Source organism: Peromyscus leucopus, chromosome X (assembly GCF_004664715.2).
Source record: "Peromyscus leucopus breed LL Stock chromosome X, UCI_PerLeu_2.1, whole genome shotgun sequence".
NCBI classification, from domain to species: domain Eukaryota; kingdom Metazoa; phylum Chordata; class Mammalia; order Rodentia; family Cricetidae; genus Peromyscus; species Peromyscus leucopus.
This window is the reverse complement of record NC_051083.1, coordinates 116,885,465-116,907,535: the sequence shown is the minus strand read 5'-3', so window position 1 is coordinate 116,907,535 and position 22,071 is coordinate 116,885,465. Positions and strand designations below refer to the sequence as shown.

Sequence of the window (22,071 nt, the reverse complement as noted above, 5' to 3'; positions counted from 1 at the left end):
GATCAGTGGGAACTCTGGTTTACACTACCCTTGGCTGGTTCCCTTGGCCAACTCTTGTATTATAATTGGTTTCATTAACGATTATGGAGGATGATTGCTATGTGTCTTGGCCTAGGCAGGTCTTCTTCAGCAGTTAGGATCTGCCCATGATCCTGAGGAACAAGAATAATGTCAAGGATGGGCGGGGCCCAGATGGAGATGAGAATTGTAGCACTTAACAAAGTTGCTACAAATGATGGCTGTGATCCCATACCCGAATGTCTAACCTGTGCTCTGTTCGTTTTTCTAGAGAAAATGCCATAGAAAGACAAGTAGGGAGCAGTGGAGAGATGAAAGAGTTATGCACAACCATAGGATAATTGCTAGTTTACTAGAACACATACAAACTTAAAAAAAAAAAACAATAGAAAAGTGTTATGCTTTGGTTGATACTGTGTCTAGTTGGTCTAGATTTTAGAATTTACATGACATCTGCCATCCTTTTAAGGCAAAAACAAAAGCCAGGTGGAATAGTCTCATTAACAAAATGAGTCTAAGGAGAAATGAGTTTGGGTCTCCTGCATTATTTCATATTTGTTTGGTTGACTCAAGGATGAAATGATGAATATTGAGGAACTCATTAGAGGAAATAAAGGATTGAGTTGTATTGATCAGAGAAACCAAGCCCTGAGCTTGAAATAAAGGATCTTTGCTTTTACAAAAAAAAAAAGAAAGAAAGAAAAAGGAATTGTATAGATGTTTTAAAGTCTCTAGTGCATTCATAAAACCACAGGGTAAAGTTGCTGTGTAGTAAAGGTAAATTGGATAGGGGAAATTGTCTTTCTAGAAATTTTTGTTGCAGTCTGATTGGACAGAAGAAAGCTTAAGATGCATGGTAAAGCTGAGCCCATAATAGGCACTCAGTACATACTTGTCGAATTGCATAGCCATTTGGAGAGATTAAGCTGCAAGGTTTTAACTTGTTATATTAGTTTTATAGAATTTCTCAAGCATTTATTAACCACATACTCATTCAAATATTCTTTATATCTGCAACTTAAATGGCCACATAAAAGAGTCTTTTAATGTGTGAAGGCAAGAAGATCAATTTTCTGGTTAATGAGATACATTAGGATTTAGTGTGTATGTGACATCACACTAATCTCCTAAAGCACATGCTGCCATAAACATGTACATTCGCATGTGCACAGAGGCTTACATTTTGCAAGAGTCATGGGAGCCAATGTAAAGTCCTGTGGTAATGCTGGATGGAGGGATATGTCACTATCAAATCTATTTCCTTCTCATTAGGCCATTTTCCTTATGTTTTAAGTGACTGTATTCCAAACAGCTGCACCCACTGGCCAGTTTCCGACCAGAGTGACTGAACTTACTGAACATGGCCGTGCATGTTTTAATCTCAGCCCCAGAGAGGGAGAGGCAGGCAGGTCCCTGTGAGTTTGAGCCCAGCCTGGCCTACATAGTGAAACTCTATCAAAAGCAAACAAAAACCAGAACGATGAACTTTGCCATAGAATTTCTTTGATATACAGCACTATGAGGCCTAAAGGATCAGTCTTGACCGTTTTAAGCTCAGTGGACTACTATGTGTCCTCTACTTCTTAAAACTGTAACTGTGGGTGCTATTGATTTAAAAAATGCAACTGGACTTTCAGACTAGTTTATTAAATGAATACAAAAGTACAAGTCAAATAATTCTTAACACAGTTTTTTCTGGTGTATACCAATGTTATGAACAATGATAAAAATGTAATATAGGGAAGGACCTATGGTGGTTGTCGGGTTTTGTTATTGTTTTGTTTTGTTTTAACTAGCACTTGTTTTGCAGAAGGTTTGGATACCGTTCTCAGCAACCAAGATTTCTTTTCCCAATATTCACTTGTAGCATACTGGACATGTACTAACACAGTCTGCTTATACATTTTATGCCCCTGATCAACAAGCACCATTTACCAAGGATGCTGGTGATAAGGCATGGTAAAGGACATAGACCAGATGACATTTGAGATTCCTTAGCATCCTTAGGCTCCCTAACTTGGAATTATGGGAAAATGCTGCATGCATTAATCATCTATGTTAACACATAGTTGAAAGAGCCCTATATAAGAAAATTTATCCCTAAGAAACGACAAAACATCATTTCTAGGAAGGTAATAGTATTTTTTAGCGGTAATTCTTTGGAAAGAAACCCAAATTCCCTGCTTTTAAAACTGTACTGCTCCCCTCGAATGCTTTACACTCAGCCCAGCCCAGGGCTGCTAGTGATTACCAATGGGCAGTGAAATGGAGACGTTTTTCATCAGTTAGAGGAGTTGTTCTCTAACTTGAGGGCACACCAGTCATGCATGGCTAGATCCACACCTAGAGTTTCTGGTTCAGTGAGTCTGGGGTGGGGCCAAGAGCTTGATTTCTGGCAAGTTCTTAGGTGATATTGATGTGCTGTTGATCCTTGGCGTACACTTAGAGAACTTTTCAGATGAGTGTTGTAGACAATAAAAAGGCCTCCCCACTTGGATTCCTTCTTGAGTTCTTCTCACGTGTCCCTATGAGCCTTGCTTGGGATGTCGAATAGGGCCCCAGAGATGAGGTAAAGCATCCATCTGGGTGTGTCTCTGGAGGCAGGTGGGCCGGTCGACTGAGTAGCGGAAGACCTGCCCTTGGTGCAGACAGCACCATCCAATAGGCTGCTGGTCCTGATGGAGTAATGACACAGTAGAAGCGGGAAACCTAAGTCTTGTTGATGAGCTTTTTCAAGGCAGTTTTCTCCTGCAGGTGCTTATGCGTATCAGATTTGCCTTGGCATCAGTAGCACTTCGGCAGGCTTTTTGGCTTTGGACTGGGCCTGTCTCGTCAGCTTCAGCTTCTTATATTTAGTACCTACTGGTCTCCCTGGTTCTCCAGTGGGTTGGTAACCATCATGGGACTTTGTAGTCTCTGTGGGAGCCAGTCTAATAAATCCCTCTGTAATTACTGATTTTCTTGGTTCTGTTCTTCTGGAGAACCCCAGTACAGGTCTCTTAGTTCTTTATACACTCTGCTCTTTGACTCAAAGGGATAGAGCATTGGTAAACATGCCAGAGAGGATGCATGGGCTTCTTTTTTGGTTCTTGTGTAGACGGAACTCTGGAGAAAACACTGGAGACAAACCACCAGAAAAGTAGTAGAAAGAAAAGGGGAAATCCACCATTAGGAGCAGGAGTGAAGAAACAAACAATGAAGAGGCAAAGTCTAAAAATCTGCAAGCAGAAAAAACTCTGGACTTTAGCCCTAAACCTCCAAGAAGCATGTATTGATGAGTTGGGGGGCTCAAGAGGCATTGGTATGGGCTCTCTTGGCATGTAGGGAAACCCACATGCCTCTCTCCTTCCAAAAGGCTGTACTCAGTCCAAGAGTTTTGAAAACCTATTTGAAATTAGCTGTCAGCCTCTGGTTTGTCCTCTCAGCCTGGGAAGAGAACACGTTTGTAGTACTACAGCATTTTGAGAAGTTCACCAATGTTCTGCCTTTGAAGTGGCACCACATTTTCTTCTGATCATGTTCACTTAGACACAGTTTCTCATTTGATCAAGTCCTTATATTTTGCTCTGGTATTCATTATATTTCCTGCTTATAAACTTAATATCATGGGGTGTTTATTTTTGTACCAGGCAAGAAATTCTTCTAGAATGATTAATGTTAGCTTATCGTTCTTTTAAAAAAAAATCCTTGAGTGAGTGCACATACATGTACATACGTTCTTGTGTGAGTACAAGTCCTCGTGGCAGAAAGGTCAGAGGACAACCTGGACTATCAGTCCTCACCTTCCATCCTGTTTGTTACAGGATCAGGAAGTTCAGTACTGTGTATGTGAGGCTAGCTGTAATTCTCCTGTGTTTCACTTTAAACTTTAAGATAAAATTAATTTACCACTTTTACTGAAAACATAAAATCTTTAGCATTTGGACTATGACTTTGTATGATGGTCCAGATTCTGTCATCTGCATTTTTCAGTTATTTTTTCCATGTCATTTTACAAATATACCAGAGTTGTAATGGCATCTATTATAAATTCATCTCTGCAACCTTGAAAAGAATATCACCATGTTACTGTATGAATCCTTTAGGAACCTAAAGTCAATCTGAATACCACTGTTACACAAGTATCACAGAGAAAATATTCAAATTATTTTCAGAAGTGTGTGCTTGATGCAGGGGCTGTCTTAGTATGTTCTGTCTCCCTAAGTGTGTCACATAGATAAAGAAAGGAGAGGAAAACAACAATATTTGAAACACCTGTCCTAATCTTAGGTCATAATTAGATGATTTACTTTGAGTTAGAGACGTGTGGGTCATGACCCATTTGTGTGTGTGTGTGTGTGTGTGTGTGTGTGTGTGTGTGTGTGAAGGCGTGTTTAAACAATCCTCTGCAGGGGTCACACATCAGATATCCTGCATATCAGATATTTAAATTATGATTTATATCAGTATCAAAATTACAGTTCTGAAGTAGCAATGAAAATAATTTTACAGTTGGGAGTCACACAGCATGAGGAACTGTATTAAAGAGCCGCAGCATTAGGAAGATTGAGAAGCCCTGCTGTAGGGTCTTACAGAAACAAGGCTTTGGGGAAACCTCATCTTTTAGAGATGCTGTGTTCATTTCTGTCCAGTGTTGGCTTGTTCGTTGTTGTTGCTGTTGCTGCTGCTGCTCTTTTCTGGCTTGCTTGTTTGTTCATTTTTGTTTTAAGACAGTCTTGTGTCCAACTTTACTGAGTAGCTCAGACTGGCCTTGAACTCTTGATCCTCCTGCCTCCCAAGTGCTGGCATTACAGGCTGGCATCACCATGTCCAGTCTGCTGTTGTTTGTTGAGGGATTTCAGAATGTTGTGCTGATTCCTGAGAAGCTGCTAATTGAAATTTTCCTTCTCCTTCTCTTGGATGTGGGTATCAATGAAAGAATAACTGTGTGACATAGACTTCTTTTCATTGACAGAGGATTTGAGATGCAAATTCCTCAGAAGAAGTATACTTTATATACCAACATACTTTCCAGTTGAATGTCACAATTGTTTTCATTTTTTTCAAATTTATCTCATTCAGTTATTTAATTACTAGAAAACAGCCTTTCTCATTTTTCTCTCCCTCCCTGTTTGGGTTTTCTTTTTAGAATTCTTCAAAGAACTACTTGAAAATGCAGAGAAATCCCTGAATGATATGTTTGTGAAGACATATGGCCACTTATATATGCAGAATTCAGAGCTATTTAAAGATCTCTTCGTAGAGTTGAAGCGCTACTACGTGGCGGGAAACGTGAACTTGGAAGAAATGCTAAATGACTTCTGGGCTCGCCTTCTGGAGCGCATGTTCCGCCTGGTGAACTCTCAGTACCATTTTACAGATGAGTACCTGGAATGTGTGAGCAAATACACAGAGCAGCTGAAGCCCTTTGGAGATGTCCCTCGGAAACTGAAGCTCCAAGTTACTCGTGCCTTTGTTGCAGCCCGGACTTTTGCTCAAGGGTTAGCAGTTGCAAGGGATGTCGTGGGCAAAGTCTCTGTGGTAAGTTCTTTGTGCATATTCTGTGTTTTGAACTTTGGTTTGTTTGGTTTCAAAAGGAGGTTGGAGAAAGGTTCAAAAACAAGTCATTAGGGTTCCATTGGCTCAATAACAATCTTTTCTTGGTCTCTCACCTCCCACACTTTGTACATATGCATGAAATGTTTAGTGTTACCAGTGCTAGGGTAAGCTTTATTTTTGTTTTGTTTAGTGGGTTTTTTTTTTTATTTCAAGATAAGGTTTCTATGTGTAGTCCTTGCTGTCCTGGAACTCACTCTGTAGAACAGGTTGGCCTCGAACTCATAGAGATCAGCCTGCCTCTGCCTCCTGAGTGCTGGGATTAAAGACATGTACCACTACCCCCTGGCTAGGATGAACATCTTTATATATCACTGCTATTTTCTGTAGTTTCCTTGGTAGCCATTCTTAAATGGGATATACATTGACTCCAAAATCTTAATTTCAAAAGATGACAAATCAGCCTCCACCTGTTTTTAGTTCTTTCTCTCCTTGCAAAAGAATCCCCCTGTCCTCCCCCTCGGGCGCCACACTTAGTTCTTTTGAATGAGCATGTTTGAGTCCACTAATTGCAGACTAGGAAATCATCACTATCCACGAGCGTTCCTTTCCTTACTCTAAAGTGTGTTCAGAGCTTCCGTGGCAATTACTGTGCACTATTCCAGTCTTGACCATGACTTTGGTTATAGGATTACCAGTACAGAAAACACCATTGCAACATGTGGTAAAATGAACCTCTTGTAAACGAAATGAGGTGGATTAGACTGGCATTTTTCAGACTGGTCCATGGAGCTATCTTAGAAGGGACTTCATGAGTCTCTTTTGTATTGGTGTGTGTAAGACTGAACATCTGTGCTTTAACTGCCATAGAGAAGCTTTGCTCTCCTAGATTTCCTGCAGTAGTATTTTGAGCAAGATTTCAAAGTGGAAATGGTTCACCCTTCAGTGAGATTTGCAAGCTTTTAGTTTCTGTAGCACTGGGAACAGAACCCCAGGGCATTGCAGATGTATAGTCAGTACTCTACCACTGAGCTGTAACCCTTAAGCCCCTGAACACGTTTGAAGGACCTTGGACTATTACACTCATATGAAGCACTTTGGAATTTAGGATTGCAGAAGGTGTTGAGTGTTCAGAGCTTTATGACTGATGTGGGAGGGCCCAGCTCACTGTGGATGCTGCTGCTACCCTTGGGCAGGTGGTCCTGATTGGTATAAGAAAGCAGATTGAGCAAGCTATGGAGAGCAAGCCTGTAGGCAGTACGCCTCCATGGCTTCCCCAGTGTGGACTGTGACCCAGGGTATGTAAGACAAACTTTCCCAGGTTGCTTTTAGTCATATCTATCACAGCAATAGAAACCTAACTTAAGACTTCTTTCATGACTTAATACTAGGGAAGACGTGTATATACTGGGGCAAAGTTACCTTTGTCAGACTGCTCTTAGGGCCCTTATTCTTGGGCTCCCAAGTGGGCGGCCAATTTGTAAGCCACTGTTTAAAGCCCTGTATGCCTTTGCTTTTGTCATTTAGTTGTTTTCATGATTAGACTAAAGGTCAACGTGAAAACTGAACAGTACTACCGATACCAAAATACCTACCAGATTAACTATCACAGAATTCATCTACAGTTAGGATGACCATGTAATTTATTATCCAGACCAAAGCACTAACTGTCTAAACCAACAGATGCTTATTAACAAACATAACCAGGCAACAGGGACCACTAACTGTTAATGAGCAACTAAGTGCACAAAATGTACTGTCACCTTAGTTAGAGAGGAAGCTGGTGTTTACCAGAGGGAAGCAAATGAGTCTAAAGACTAGCATGTTATAAAAAATAGATGTTGATAATTTGGAATTAGGAAATAATACATATTCACTTACTGATTCTCTAATCTCCAGGCTGTAAATTGTTAGGAATTTCTTTGTAGTATGTTTTTTTTTGTCTACCCTCTCCTTTTCCTTCTGATACCTTCATTGTCTGTGGCAAATATTTGGTGGGTCATGTGAATCTAGGGTAGTCAGAAAAACAATCTCAGTGCTGTACTTCTGTCAACCCTGGCAATCATTTGTAATCTTGGAGATGTTTAGGTCCCAGTCTGGAAGTAGTCTACAGTCCAAAATTCTTTGGGGCCTGTGTCATTGCCCTGGTAGTTCACCCGACATATTTGCCCACTTTTAGCAATTCCTTATGTTCATCTTAAGATGAATGGGCAGGAAGGAGCCAATGTGTGCTGTAAATGCCCGTATGTATGTGTGTACCGGTGTGCTGTGTGTACATTATGCAGAGAAAAATAGTGTGCAGCACTAAGTAAATGTTTGAAAAAAACTTCCTTTACATTAATCAAATGTAGGTTATACTGTTAGTTAGGGAAGAAGAAAAGCTGCTTTTAATATAACTTCTTAAGGTTTTTGTTTGTTTCAGAATTTAGCTCTGTTCTGCATTTATTTTATACTTATGACTTCCTAAAAGATAGTTCATAGTTTTATGGGAATACAGTGAATACAAGCTAATTACACAAGGCAAAGGTTATTTGCCAACTACATGGCTGAAAAGTAACAGCATCAGGCTACATTAAATACCATGTTTGTAGCCGGGCGGTGGTGGCGCACGCCTTTAGTCCCAGCACTTGGGAGGCAGAGTCAGGCAGATCTCTGTGAGTTCGAGGCCAGCCTGGGCTACCAAGTGAGTTCCAGGAAAAGGCACAAAGCTATACAGAGAAACCCTGTCTCGAAAAACCAAAAAAAAAAAAAATGCCATGTTTGTAACTGGAAAATAAACAATAATAAACAAACAAACAAATAAATAAATGGACTGTTTTGGCTTCATTATTCAATAACTTCTGTACTTAAGGGCTGATTTAAAACCAAATTCTTCAGCTAAGTTGGTTTATATTATTTGAATAACAATAGTAAAGCACATAGATGCCAAAACAAGAGTTGCATCAAATCTATCTGATATGGGATGTCTCTGTGTAGCAGTATTCCAGGCGTTGTTACAGACTTGGGAACATATTTGTGGTATTAATTTTTGGAGTGTAGCTCTCAGTTAAGCAGAATTTAAACTTTAGCTATATAGGAAATGTAGTAAGTGACCTAGCTGTCAAAAATGTATTTCAAATCGTGTAAGCTGAAAATCCATACGATTAGCTTATAATTGTCTAGCAGTTTATACATTGAATATTTTTTTTTCATGCCTACGGGTTCCTTCACCTGCTAACCTTTACCCAGTTGTTCTCCATGGAAGGAAAACAATTTAACATATGTAGTTTTTTGGTGCCTAATAAAATTAATGGCCTCCAACCTGAAAAAGGCCTTTCAGAGTAGGGAATGTATTTGCTGACTGAGAAGACCTGAACCACTTGGCTATAAAGAGATCTTTAAAGGCAAGCTGCAGAAGCTTGGCCTTGGGGCTGCTTGCTGAATGCTTAACTCAGAGATAGCCTCACCTTTTCTTGGGTGGACACCTTGCTTTTCCAGCTCTTTTGCTCTTCCAAGGTGAACAATGATTTGATCACCACAAAGCCTTCGAAAGGGCCATTAGCACCAGCAAGCTTTCCTTCCTTCCAGAGAAGGGCACTGCTTGGATGAAGTCCTGTTGCTCTGCTTCATATTGGCTGGACCCAGTGGTGTCAGCACAGCCCTTGGACCCTTACGACTCCAACTGCAGAGAGACAGTTAGTATTCTCTTAATTAGTAACAGATGGTTCAAGACTATCCTGCTGCTACACATCTTCGTATCACTTACTCCGTTGTTATCTGCCATGGTTCATGATGCATTTCTTACTTACCTGCTTGTCGCAGCAGTTTTGCCTAGAAGGGTGGAGTCTCTTGTGGTGCTTAAGAAATGCACAAGTGGTTACATGCACCAGGAAAATTAATAGCTCTTCTGCCAAAGAGATACATTCTCATGGTTTCAATTAACACTGGCATAATGGGACTGCGTCTATACCCGCACCCCAAACTACAGGGGCTATAATTAGACAATAGTGCCTTACCATCGAGATACGTGAATGACTCTCCTGCCTTAAACCCTTTCTGTGGCTCCTTCTTTACTTCCCTCTATTCCTCAATGATTTGGGGTACTAGACATTATTTTGTTATTTTCCCCATATCATTATAAATGTGAATAAGGTTTTAAGAAACCAAGTATAAACTTGTATTCTCCCATTAGTGGTATTTCTCACTTGGACCCAAAGGCTAGAGTTGCAGAGGACATCGTAAGACTTAAGATATGGTGGAGACAGGCATAAGTATGTGTGCCGAGAGGATGAACAGGTAAAGATCACAAACAGCCTCCGTCACACTAAGCGAATTAAATCAGTCTCAGAAAGGTGAATGCTGGGTATTTGCTTTGTGATTTCTAGATTTTATATAGCTACTCCGACATAAAACCACAAGGAGAGAAATTGTGTAGGGGGCAGAGGGAGACTAATGGGAGGGAAGAGAGTGAGAAAGGGGAGCTTCGTTGGGTATGTGAAGTAATGCTCAATGTACTTGTATGAAAATGATCTTTGGGTAAGAGTACCACACACAATGAATATATAGAATGAAAAACATAAAAAGAAGTACTGCAAAGTAGAAAAAGAACAAAAAAAAACGTAGAGTCTTCAAGGGAGTTAATATAATCAATCTTATTTTCATTTATGGAGCATAACAGTTGAGTGATTTCAGACAAAAAATAAGACCCAGTTTCAGGTATTTGTACAGCTTCTATTCTATCTATACAGTGTGCCAACAAATATTCTTGAGTGAGTTTGAGTTGATTCTGTACATTCTGCTTTCAAAATTCCCTTATCAGATCAACAGCGAGAGAGTCCCAGCCTTCCTTCTTTGTGTATGCACTGAATTGGAAATGACTTAGGAAACTGCTGAATAAACTCATCGCATCCCACGGCAAGTGTGGGCTCCCTATCTCTTTCTCTTACCATAATTTGGTGAAATATTTCCTGGTGTTTTTATTGGGTGCTTATGTTACCAGGCAACAGATGAAAATCTAGAGCTTTTCTGTTTGTTTGGTGTGAGTGGCTGTGCAGGAAAAGAAAATCCACCAGGGGAGCAGGGGGAGCAGGGCAGCGCACAGCAACAAAAGCGTGCTCGGAGCTGGAATAAACTACAAGGCAATGTGTTTCTGAGTTGAGTGCAGCGTGCTGCCTGCCACTGCTGTGTGATGTGGCTTAAGGCTCGTTCTGCATCTCTGAAATGAAATCCAGGCCATGGGAAGAGCTCCGTACTAGCATTTTACTTTTTGCAGGCTGCTCGCTGGAGATTTTAATGTGGTGCTAAGAAAATGCAGGTTATTTGGTAGAAAGGGGCAATCTATGCTCTCTTTTTTTTAAAAAAGAGGCTTTCCAAGGAGACTTTTCTATAAAGGCTTTTTATGGTAGATATGGCATACAGATGTCATGGTACATGTATGTATATACTCAGGAAGGCTGAGAGGAGGGCTGCTGTTCCCCCTCCTCCTTTTTCCTTTTCCTCTTCTTCTGTCTCTTCCCCCTCCTCTTTCTCCATTTTTTTCAGCTCTAAAGATGGAACCCAGGACCTCCCCATCCCCAAGCTACATATCCAGCTCACAATGGATACTTTTTTTCCTTTCTTTTTATTTATTCTTTCTGTCTTTTATTTACATCATGCCTTCTGATCTCACCCATCTCCCCACACATACACAATAAAACAAAATAAAATTTAAGAGAAAAAAGGAAAAAAGAGAAAGGGAAAATCTCTTTATGGAAGCTGCAGTGTACACATTGAGTCACGCAGTAAACCCCTTTATCCATACATTTTTGTTTTGTTTTTGAGACAGGGTTTCTCTGTCTAGTTTTGGTGCCTGTCCTGGATCTCGAGCTGTAGACCAGGCTGGCCTTGAATTCAGAGAGATCTGCCTGGCTCTGCCTCCCAAGTGCTGGGATTAAAGGCGTGCGCCACCACGGCCGGCATAGCCATACATTTTTATGTGCAGGCATTCATTGCAAAGAATCGTTGGTCTGGTTCAAGGACCCTGGTCTCTGCTACACCATTGATGCTGGGCCCTCATTGGGACTCTTCCTGGACATCCTGTTGGTGCTCTGGAGATCCTGTAGCCTTGGATCTGCAGGACCAACACCCCTCTCTCCTCCCCCCTCCTCATGGTTCAGCAGATCACTGTTGGGGTGGGCCAACACATAACCCTGGTTCTGGGCCTGGGTTAGTCAGCCCGCCCCTCTCCCCTGTCTTCATAACCCTGTGAGCTCTCCAGCATTGCCCTGCTTAGTTCACCCCTTAGGGGTGGGGCCAGTTCTCTAGCTTTCCTGTCCTTAGGATCGGTTCTCCCATACTGAACAGCTTCAGGACCAGCAAGGTGTAGGGGACACTCTCCCAAGTGCTGCAGCTGATGAGGAGCAGGGGCAGCTCTCCTGCCCTTCTGACCTCAGGGCCAGCTCTCGCACCTGCCTCAGGTGTTGATGGGTATGTGGGGCATCTCACTCCCATGCCACCACATGACAGATGAGTAATGGGGACAGCTCTCCCGTGCTCACAGTATCAGGGCTGGCTCCCCCATACCTCTGCCAAGAAGGTTGGCTCTATTGTGCTGCCCGTGCAGGGTGCAGGGCCTGCCCTCCACAACGGGTACTTTTAAAATAAGTTAAAAAGTAAGTGACTGTTTCCCCCAGCGACCCTTGCTGTGGTGCATTCTGAGGTGCTTCCTAGAGTTGCCTTAATTCCGAGAAAAACATCAGTCAGTTGTAAAGGATTTTAAGAGTCTTAGAACTTGGGTATTTATGTATTGGGATTATGGGCCAATCACTCAAATTGATTTGGGTGTTTGAGTTAGTACAGAAGTATCCAGTCCAGAAGCCAAAGTGGACACGTGTTCTCACCCTTCCATCAATAATGTCAGCCCTTTCTTCTTCCTCCAAGCCTTGTCCTTTCGTTTTTCTAGGAATTCATTTTCTCTGCGACATGTAGCTGCAGTTCCTTCAAGATCTTAGAGCTTGGGTAGAACAGGAGTTGTTTCCAGTTTGTTTTGTCAGAGGGGGGCTTTGTGTACTAGGGATGGAACCCAGGGCCTTGTGCTCGCTAGGCAAGTGTTCTACCACTCAGCTGCAATGCCCGCTCCCCTACAGCCAAGGGAACATTCCTCTACCATGTCCACCGGTGTTTCCTTGAGCCTTTGAACTCTCTGTGAGCAGGGCTGGTGAGTAATAACACTGTAATTATATCTCCTTTCTCACCCCTATAGCAGCTCGAACAGTTTCAAGGCATGGTGCTGGCACTCAGTAAGTCATTATTATTTCATTAAACAATATGTCCTCTCCTCCAAGTATCTACTATGCATTGCTCCATATAGTCATGTCCTAAATTGCCCTCCTGTATAAAACCTGATTCCTTTTGCCAGTAAACATGAAAAACTACACCTTATCATTAGAAAGCATTCAGCCCTGTAGCTGAGTGTTCCCCGAGTGTGCAGATGGTGTGTGAGGTCTGGGGGCCCTATGCTGCCCTCATACTTCCTATAGTCTGATTCCAAAGAAGCTTTGTAGATATGCAATTGGGGCATAGCACTTTCCTGGCATGTGTGAGACCTACATTTGATCCTCATCACTGAAAAGAGCGTTAGACATCAAGGAAGTTAAGTACATGTCCTTAAGAACCAGACTACCTGGGTCCAAAGCTCAGCTTCAGCTTTGCCATTTACCTACAGATCTTGTGTGAATCCCTGAATGTTTCTGGGCCTCCTGGTACTTCAGTTCTGAAATCAGATGTTAATGCTTGTCTCACACAATTGTTTTGAGGGTTAAACGAGTTAATACATGTTACAAGGTCCTTAAATAAGAACCTAGTACATCCTAAGTATTCCATAAATGAATCATAAGTATCAATAAAACCCAGCAAAAGCCATGTGTGGTAACTTGGTCATGAAACAAAGTATTTTTTCTTCAATCTAGATTTCAAGACCCTCTTCAGTTAGAGAAATCATTTAGTAAGTGCTTGTCCTAGTCTTACAAGCACGATGACCTGAGTTTGATAAACAGAGCCCACATTAAAAAAAAAAAGCAGGATATCACAATAGATGCTTATAATCCCAGCACTGTGGATATGGAGACATGCATCCCTGGAGATTGATGGCCTGCCAGCCTCGCCTAATTCATGAGCTGCAGGCCAATGAGAACCCCCTATCTTAACAACAACATCAAAAAACAAGGTGGATAGCTCCTGAAGAGTTCAGGGTTGTTTCCGGCCTCTACTTGCATGGTTGCATGTACATACACACACACACACACACACACACACACCATTCCTTGAATGCCTCTTCTTCAACCATTTGTTGCTTCTCAGTCTGATTGCTCAGACCCAGACAAGTATGCCCCCCCCTCTTTTGTGAGTGCGCATGAAACTGTAAAAGCTAAACAAATTTGTTCTCCCTGAGTGCTTTCAATCATTCTTTTTGTTCAAAGGTGGAAGGGAGGTATATATAGTTTTTCTGTTTTATCTTCATAAGCTTTAGAGAAATAACTATATCCCTAAGAGAAGTCTAAAAATTGTGACTTTTTGAAATATAATCATAAAGCTCCACCCATGTTCTTATCTCAGCACTAAAGATTTTGGGAGTGACTAACATCTGGATTTAGCAGACCCTACTGAATGAAAGAAAAACATAACAGCTATTAGTTAAAGTAAGGTTCAGATTGAACATTTTAAATGGCATGCTGTGCTATAGAGGATAAATACATAACTGAGGATTAGAAGAAGACCTTGGAGTATATTGTTCTTTTAATTATTCCCTGTGTGCCATGAGCTGCTCCTTAGCTTTGGAACTTCTAAAGTAAATCTACTTCAGTATGATTTAGAGAGATTGAAGGCAGCAATTAACCCCGATGTCACCAGGGGATACAACGTAAATGGACTTGATTTTTATCCTTTTAAAGGTCCCAGAGCCAGCTGTGGTGGCACCCAGTTTTAGTCCGAGTGGAGGCAGGTGGATCTCTTCAGTTCAAGGCAGTTCTGGTCCCAAAACAAAACACGACTTTATGCACTGTGTGTTTGCTTAGGGGTAAGAAAGATCCAACCTGTCATTCCTACCCAGGAGCATAGAAATAATATTGGGAACTTGTGGAGGAGCATCCTACAGTGCATGGCCTGTTACCATGTGACAGGCAGCAAGAACCATCACTGGATCAACAGAGCATTGATCTTTAGCCAGAGACTCCAGAAGAGAATTTCAAATGCACCATGATACGCTATGATTCGGAATTTTCTTCCCTGTGTTGATTGGCATTCCTTCGATTCTTTACCAGACTATTTTTGCCTTGTGTTAAGAAGTACTGTATGGTTCCAAAAGAGATAGCCATTGGCTTTAGCCCCAACGGGTGGAGCTGTTACAGAGTCAGAGTGAGGAGCCTGTTCTTCTTACACTGACAGTTTGGGAAAGTTGGGGCCAAGGCCTGGAATGCTAGTGTATTGAAGTGTCTTCTAGAAGGGGGGTGTACTGTGGGGGATTCCTGCTTCTTTAGATCTCCTGGCTATTTGAAAAACTCTTCCCTTTATATAAATAAGGGTCTCATCCCACAAATGGGATTTGCTTCCTTGGTCCTGAATTCCCTTCACGTGCACTATTGCATGGTGGTCTGATTTATGACTCTGAAAAGAAAGAGTATTTTTTTCCTCTAGCTTTAGTGTTTAACACATTCTTTTGTTCCAGTTTTCTTATAATTTCTCCATTTCTCTTTACAGTTGTGGTATAATTTAGTGTTCCCATAGCATCTTATAGCCAAGTGCCTTGTGATCGCTTTTAGTAGTTATATAACAAATCACATGCAGAGCATGAGCCAGTCTTAGCCAAAAAATGAAATGGAAAAACATTGCCATAGCCAGCTCCATAATCTTTCTTTAACGAAGCTCCACTGAGTCATACCATTTCATCTGGTCTCTGATTTTAGACTGGAGACTGATTCAGACTCATTTAGGGGAGGGCATCACAAGGCCTACCACATTAATGATTTGACTTGTAGTTAAACTTGGGATATAACATGTTGTTTCCTAGAGTTATCTCCTCCACACCATGAAAATAAGTAATAGAACAAGTGATTTGGAAAATGGCCTCTTGAATCTACTGATCTTCACTCGAACATTTTTGTTCACTTCCTAAAGGTCTGTTCTGTGGAACAGGTGTCATATTCTAATACAGAAATTCTCACTTAGTTTGGTATCTAACAGCATAACCCCAGACACATATTAAATGCTCAGTATCTACTTGTTGGCCCTTTAGCTTTCTACGTTTATTCCATCAGAACTTTGCTAGCTCTTAAGAATAATATTCAACCTACCCAGTGCTTCTCCTTTTCTTCCCCTCTAGCCTCCTTTTCTTCCTCTGTTGCTTTCTTTTGACCGTCTTCTCTTACTATTTTTTAAGCATGGCATCACTCTTTAGTCCAGGCTAACTTTTATTTGCTATCCTTCTGCCTCAGCTCCCCCCCCCCCAGTCTGGGATTGGAAGCATACTCTAACACATCCAGTTGCATTGTGGGGTTTTATACATCATTTACGTAACCTGTACATCTTTTAAGATCCAGCCGTTTAGCAGTCTCTCTAATGTGGACCGGAACTAAAAGAAGAAAAAATAAGCACTGCCTAAGAGTAGACTGTCCTGTCTTCTGTTAGGGATGGCAGGACACGTGACACATCTGGGAAATCTTTGTGTCACGGTGTTCGATAAGGTGAGGTACTGGAATCAAACGGGGGAGGGTGGCTGTCAGCAGGTTGTTGAATCTCGGTGGCTACAGTTTGCTTATCTCTACAGTGTGAGAGCAGCATCACTGGTGTTAGGCTAGGCCCCTTCCAATGAAGACTTCTGTGATACTATGACTTGGGCACCCTTCCTTCTTGAGGCCTGTTTGTTCATCTGTAAAACGAGAGGTGAATGAGTATCCAAGTCCTAACAATGTGTGACTCCAAAGGAATGAACTTTTAGCTACCCTGAAAATCTAGTTATCCAGAGAGGCCATTCCTCAAAGGTATTGGTTAGCCAGAGTTTTACTCTACATTAATACACAGTTAAAGGGACGAATTTAATGCTTAGGAAAACATTTGGGACTGGTTAAAACTGTGGAAAAATCCTAACTCTTTGTAGAGAATGTTGACTTTAGTATATACAATTAGCACCTTGTTGTTGCATGCTTTTCCCCCCTTTACACTGCAGTTCTGTTGGGAATAAACCAGAGAAGGGTGTGTGTGTGTGTGTGTGTGTGTGTTGTGTGTGTGTGTGTGTGTGTGTGTGTGTGTGTGTGTTTGGTGTGTGTGTGCACGCATGTCACACACACATACAACAAATAGCCTGATAGTACCGTTTCCTTTTCCTGTTCGTAAGGGCACTGTTGATAAGTGATATCCAAAGTAACACACCAGAGCAGGTGACATGCATTGCCAGCCACCCTGCATCCCAGTATTTGCTCCCTTCCGTAGTATCTGCTTCTAAAAGTCTGTGCTTGAACCAGTTGCTGATGATAGTGAAGAATGCACTAATCCTCTGATAAAGGCTCTAAAAGAGGGCAGAGAGAATTAGTCAGGAACTTTGAGTTAGCTGCCAGCATGTGATACCTAGCTGGGATCCTTTCTGTTGATGGAACTGAATGATGGGATGGAGTTGGCTCTTTAATGACCCCAAACAGTTTTATCCCCAGAGCTAGAAAGATGACAGCAAATGCCCTTGCTCTATAGCGGGTGGCTAGCCCAGTCTGACTTCAGTCGTGAATTTTATCTTTGCTGTGTGACTCCTTGACAGACTTTCATCTATAGGGTCTCTCCTCTACCTTATTTGAAAGAAAAACAACAAAGCTGTGCTGTGCACATGTTTGTTCATTCCACTGATGCCCGTGGGATGATCCCTTTACCTCTCCACTTAAATTCAGTAGCTTCTTCAAAATTTAGCAGAAGCCTCATCTCTTTCCTTACATGATACAAAACCACTCCATAGTTGACTGTCCACAAACCCTGCACTGTTTAAAGCGACTCATATCTTGCCCTATAGAATGTATTATCTTCACCTTCTGCATAGCTTTGGACATAGAACAAAGTATACGCAGGTACCCTTGGAAAACATAGTTGGGGTTAACATGCAAAGGGCAGTCTGGTAAATCGTATTTGAGAAGCTGTACCTGTGTTTCAGTCTGGTACTGAAAAGCAGGGATTGCAGCAGAGTCTTAAGTTCCATGTGCAGTAGCACTCAACAAATGAACAAAAAACACACCGCACTTCCCCATCTCTAACGCCAGCTTTCCAGCACCTGCCGTCCACTTGTCTTTCTCACTCCAGTTCACGTCCACGGGAGGCCAGCCTAATTGAGAGCACTGTTGACTTCTTGAGTTCCTGCTTGAGCCTCCACTGCCAGCTGTGTCGACTTCAACCCAACTATGGCTTTCTTTCTGTCTTGCCACACACTAGGTGAACCCCACAGCACAGTGCACGCAAGCACTACTGAAGATGATCTACTGTTCCCACTGCCGGGGCCTGGTGACTGTGAAGCCCTGCTACAACTACTGCTCAAACATCATGAGAGGCTGTTTGGCCAACCAGGGAGACCTCGATTTTGAGTGGAACAATTTCATAGGTAAGCAAGCCTGGTGGCAAGAAGTGGAGTCATCTCTAGGAAAACAAACACATCAATCCCTGGCTTGCTGTGAAATTTTCTGTTCATTTGAATGTGAGCTGTTGGCCAGAGTCCTTCCTGTACTGCACTCAGTACTTCCAAAGCTAGTAAAATCAGCATTGCAAGTCAGTGTCCTCTTGAACTAATGGTGGCATTTCAGAAGACAGTTAGATATACCGGCTTTGAATACAGCAGGAGGCATCTTTTTGATATTTTCTGTGAAACGCTCAGTTTTAGTCCTCCTTCTAGATCTGTGTTCATGTTCACTCTGATATACAGTCTTCACAGAGCTGTGAAAGTTAGCTTTGAAGATTCTCTCTTGGGCTGGGCAGAGGGCTCCATTGGTAAAGGGCTTGTCTTGCTAGAACAAGGGCCTCTGTTTGATCTCTACAATCAGAGAAAAGCTGGGTGTGGTGGTACTCTGGTAATCCTAGGGCTTGGGAAGTAGAGGCAATCAGCCTAGCATAAACACAAAGCTCCAGGCCAGGGAGAGACCCTGTCTCGAAAAAATTAAGGTGACAGGAGCATCCTCAGGGATCTTGAAGTTATCCTCTGGCACAAACACTCCCCCCCCCCACACACACACATGCACCTCTCTCTCCCACACACGCTATTCTTTCTTTTATATTTTAACCAAATATTTGGCAACCTGACCAGATACCCATTTGATAGTTGGATCTGGTGAACTATGATGTGGAAAATTACAGGATTTGTTTTGTAGGGGATTTAGCTATGGTAGAGTGCTATGATGTGAGTGGACAGATTCTTTCTCTGATTATTTAGGAAGCAGCACTGTTGAGTATTTCTGCCACTTAGGAAACCATTACTAGAAATCAGACAGTACTGTAAACAAGCTATCTAGGTTCTGAGAAGGACAGTTATGATTTCAGGGAAAACATAAGCCTGATTGAAACATCCAGCAGTCATCTACTTTAGCACCCAGCATGTACATCAGTCTTAAAACCTCCCTGGCCGGTATTGGGGTTCACAAAGCCTAGCATTGGTAAAACACACACACATGCTTAGAGTGTGCCAATTCATTCTTCCATCCCCTAGTCACATTTACAGAATTGCAAGATTGAAATGTCTTTATAGGAACCAAATTTTTGCTAAATCTTTCACATCATGGGAGCATGCATGTAATTTGCTGGCTTGGTTTTGCTTTATTTTGTTTCATTTTGTTTATTGAAGGTTTAAATTTTTTTAGAGTAGAGGGAATTGGAGTAAGAAAATACATTTTAGACAGAGTGAGAGTGAATTGCCATATTAAGTCTGTTTGAAAGTGCATCAGTAAATTGGCTCCCACCAATTCTTAAACACAGAAACTGGAAGAAAAAGATATAAATATTAAGCACTTAAGCACAATTGTGGCCTATAGCTCAAGGCTGGAAACCCTGGAAAAACCATCTTTTACATACAGAAAAATAGAATCTCATGAAAGAGGAAACATAAAACCATAAGGACACACAAACACAAATGGTGTGGCATGCCCAGGATGAAACCAGGGGAGAAATCAAAAATTTCCTACGGAAATAAAAACTATGGTATTTCCCCCACCCCCATCATACCCTCCCCATAGCCAATTGTGGAATTTGTGATTCACTTACTTTTTCTTCCTAAATTACAGTTTTCATTTGGCTGTTGTTTTTCTTTCTTGCCATGTAGCCCAGGCTGGCCTCCAACTCACCTTCCTCCAGCCCCTGAATCCAGATGTCTAGGATTACAGGTGTACTGTACCACAGCTGGCTCCACTTAGTTCTAAAAAAAAAAGATGGTGGGATTTTTATTTGACTTTTGAACATAGTAGGCTTTTCTCTGGGACAAGGGAATAGTTTGGCATGTGGTAACGGTGAGCTTTGATTCCCTTCCCACCCAGACACCCTGAGGGCCGTGCAGGGGCAATTCCACCTTACATTCTGTTATTTCAGCCTGTCCAGTAGCAACTATTACCAAGGTCCTCTCACATCCTTGTATTAAACTACAAGTTCCTTGCCATCTCTTCTAAGATCTGACAGATCCACATCATATCGAAACCATACTCTAGATGGCTTAATTAATGTTTTCAGCCTTAAGTTGCTGCTGCTGTTCTTGTAGTGTTTTTTTTTTTTAAATTACATGTGCTATCTGTGAAGAGACAGAATTAAACCCGACTGAAAATGGATAGGATTTTAGAGTTGATTTTTTTTTCTGCTGCTATTTTAAATGATACTTTTTGGAGTGATATAGTATGCAATTGTATGTAAACTTCATTTTTAATGGATACATTACTCTTCATTTCTAATAAGCTGATATAAAAGGCCAGACATAATAGAAATGTTAATCTCCTGTTCTTTTTCATGGAATTTTCACAAGGATTTAATTAATCTCTTCCATGGTTGTAGAATTCATTCCCAATTACATGCCTGTGCTGTAAATATTCATATTCTCTCCCTCTCTAAGGAATTTTTCTTTGCTGTTTAAATGACTGCACAGTTTATGAATAGTCAAGGATTTGTTTCATCCCTTTTAAAATCATATCTTAGGGTTAAGTTGGGAAACTGCCTTCAGCTCTTCAGTCAGGTTGAAAGGCTAGAGATGGGGGTTTCTGATTATTTATTGGAGACACAATGAAAAAGTAATCACTTTCCCTAGTGAGAAGGGAATACTTCTTTTTCAACATTGTTTTTTATGAGCATATGTTAATTATACATAATAATGGGTTTCATATGATATTTTCATGCATGCATATAATGTATTTGATTGTACTCATCCCCATTACCCTCACTTGTCTCCTCCCACTCCAAGTCAGCCTTGCTGCTGGGTTCTCCCTGTTTCTGCAACTGCATCTGCCTATCTCAAGTTCTAAGTGCTCAAGTGTTATCAGCCTTCATCAGGATGGGTCCAAATTTGGAAAACACCTTTAGAAAGTCGCCTTTATAAAATGTCTGCCCTTCCATTACCACCAAAAGAATCTGGTTTTCAGAGGATCATAAATTATTCTTAGGTTCAACTTATCTGTCACATACTGTGCCTTGGTTAACATTCGTTTGACTCAAGAGCCAACCCTCTTAATGTCACCTGTTGCTGCCAATGGGAAGTTTGTATTGGAATTGCTGACGGAGACACCAGCCAGTTTCTGGTGGGAGGCAGGAGCAAGTATGATATCCTATGCATATGAGAATTGTGGCTTCTGTCAACCCTAAGAAAAGTAGAACACCAAACCAGCCATCTTTGGATTTGTCTTGGTATTTCTTTGGGGGACTGGTGGCAGCTGAAGAAGGGCCAACGGGTAGCCAGTCATGCCTTCCTGCAGGGTTCCAGGCAGCGTTGGCTTTGGGCTGTGAGCCGCAGGCACAATGCATCCCCCGTCGCATTCTTCAGCCGTGCAGTACGCAACGCCATGGCACCGGCCCCAACAAAGGCCTGGTTTCCCTCTCCATTCCCAGGCCCTTGTGTATGGCCAGTGGCTCTGAGTTTACAAAGACGCCAAACAGCCAGAAGAATTGGGGTTTATGTTTCCTTTCAGTCTTTCACAAACACATTAGCGATCGATTTGGCCTGCTTTTCCTTGCCACTAGGGGAATAAGTAGGTACGACCCCCACCACCGCCGTTTAAACCTCTAAAGTTTGGTTGTTTGTTATCTATTCATAATATTTCTATTTGAAGTCAGCGATTTCTTGGCTTGTGAAGGAATGTGCTTTCTGTATGTGGTGGTCCTGATGCTTTGACAGTGACAAACACATTTACGTTGTGCTCCACTTGTTTGCAAAAGTCGCCTTTCGCTAGCACATCAAAAGCATTTGTTTCTCTCTTCTAGTACAATAGCATATTCATGCTTTCAGCCTTTACTTAAAGGTTAGAGGCATCATTTTATTGGTGCTTACCACAATGCAGTCTGAAACTTCATTTGCTATTA

At 41.7% G+C, this 22,071-nt stretch overlaps 1 protein-coding gene across 1 annotated transcript in view; it reads left to right on the top strand.

Annotated features, from left to right (window-relative positions):
• Positions 1-22,071, top strand: part of Gpc4 (glypican 4) — a 110,893-nt gene that overhangs the window by 81,659 nt on the left and 7,163 nt on the right. Inside the window, exons 3-4 of the mRNA XM_028887088.2 lie at positions 5,147-5,538; positions 17,971-18,136. Coding sequence (XP_028742921.1) covers positions 5,147-5,538; positions 17,971-18,136 — 558 coding nt within the window. The remainder of the gene's footprint in view (positions 1-5,146; positions 5,539-17,970; positions 18,137-22,071) is intronic.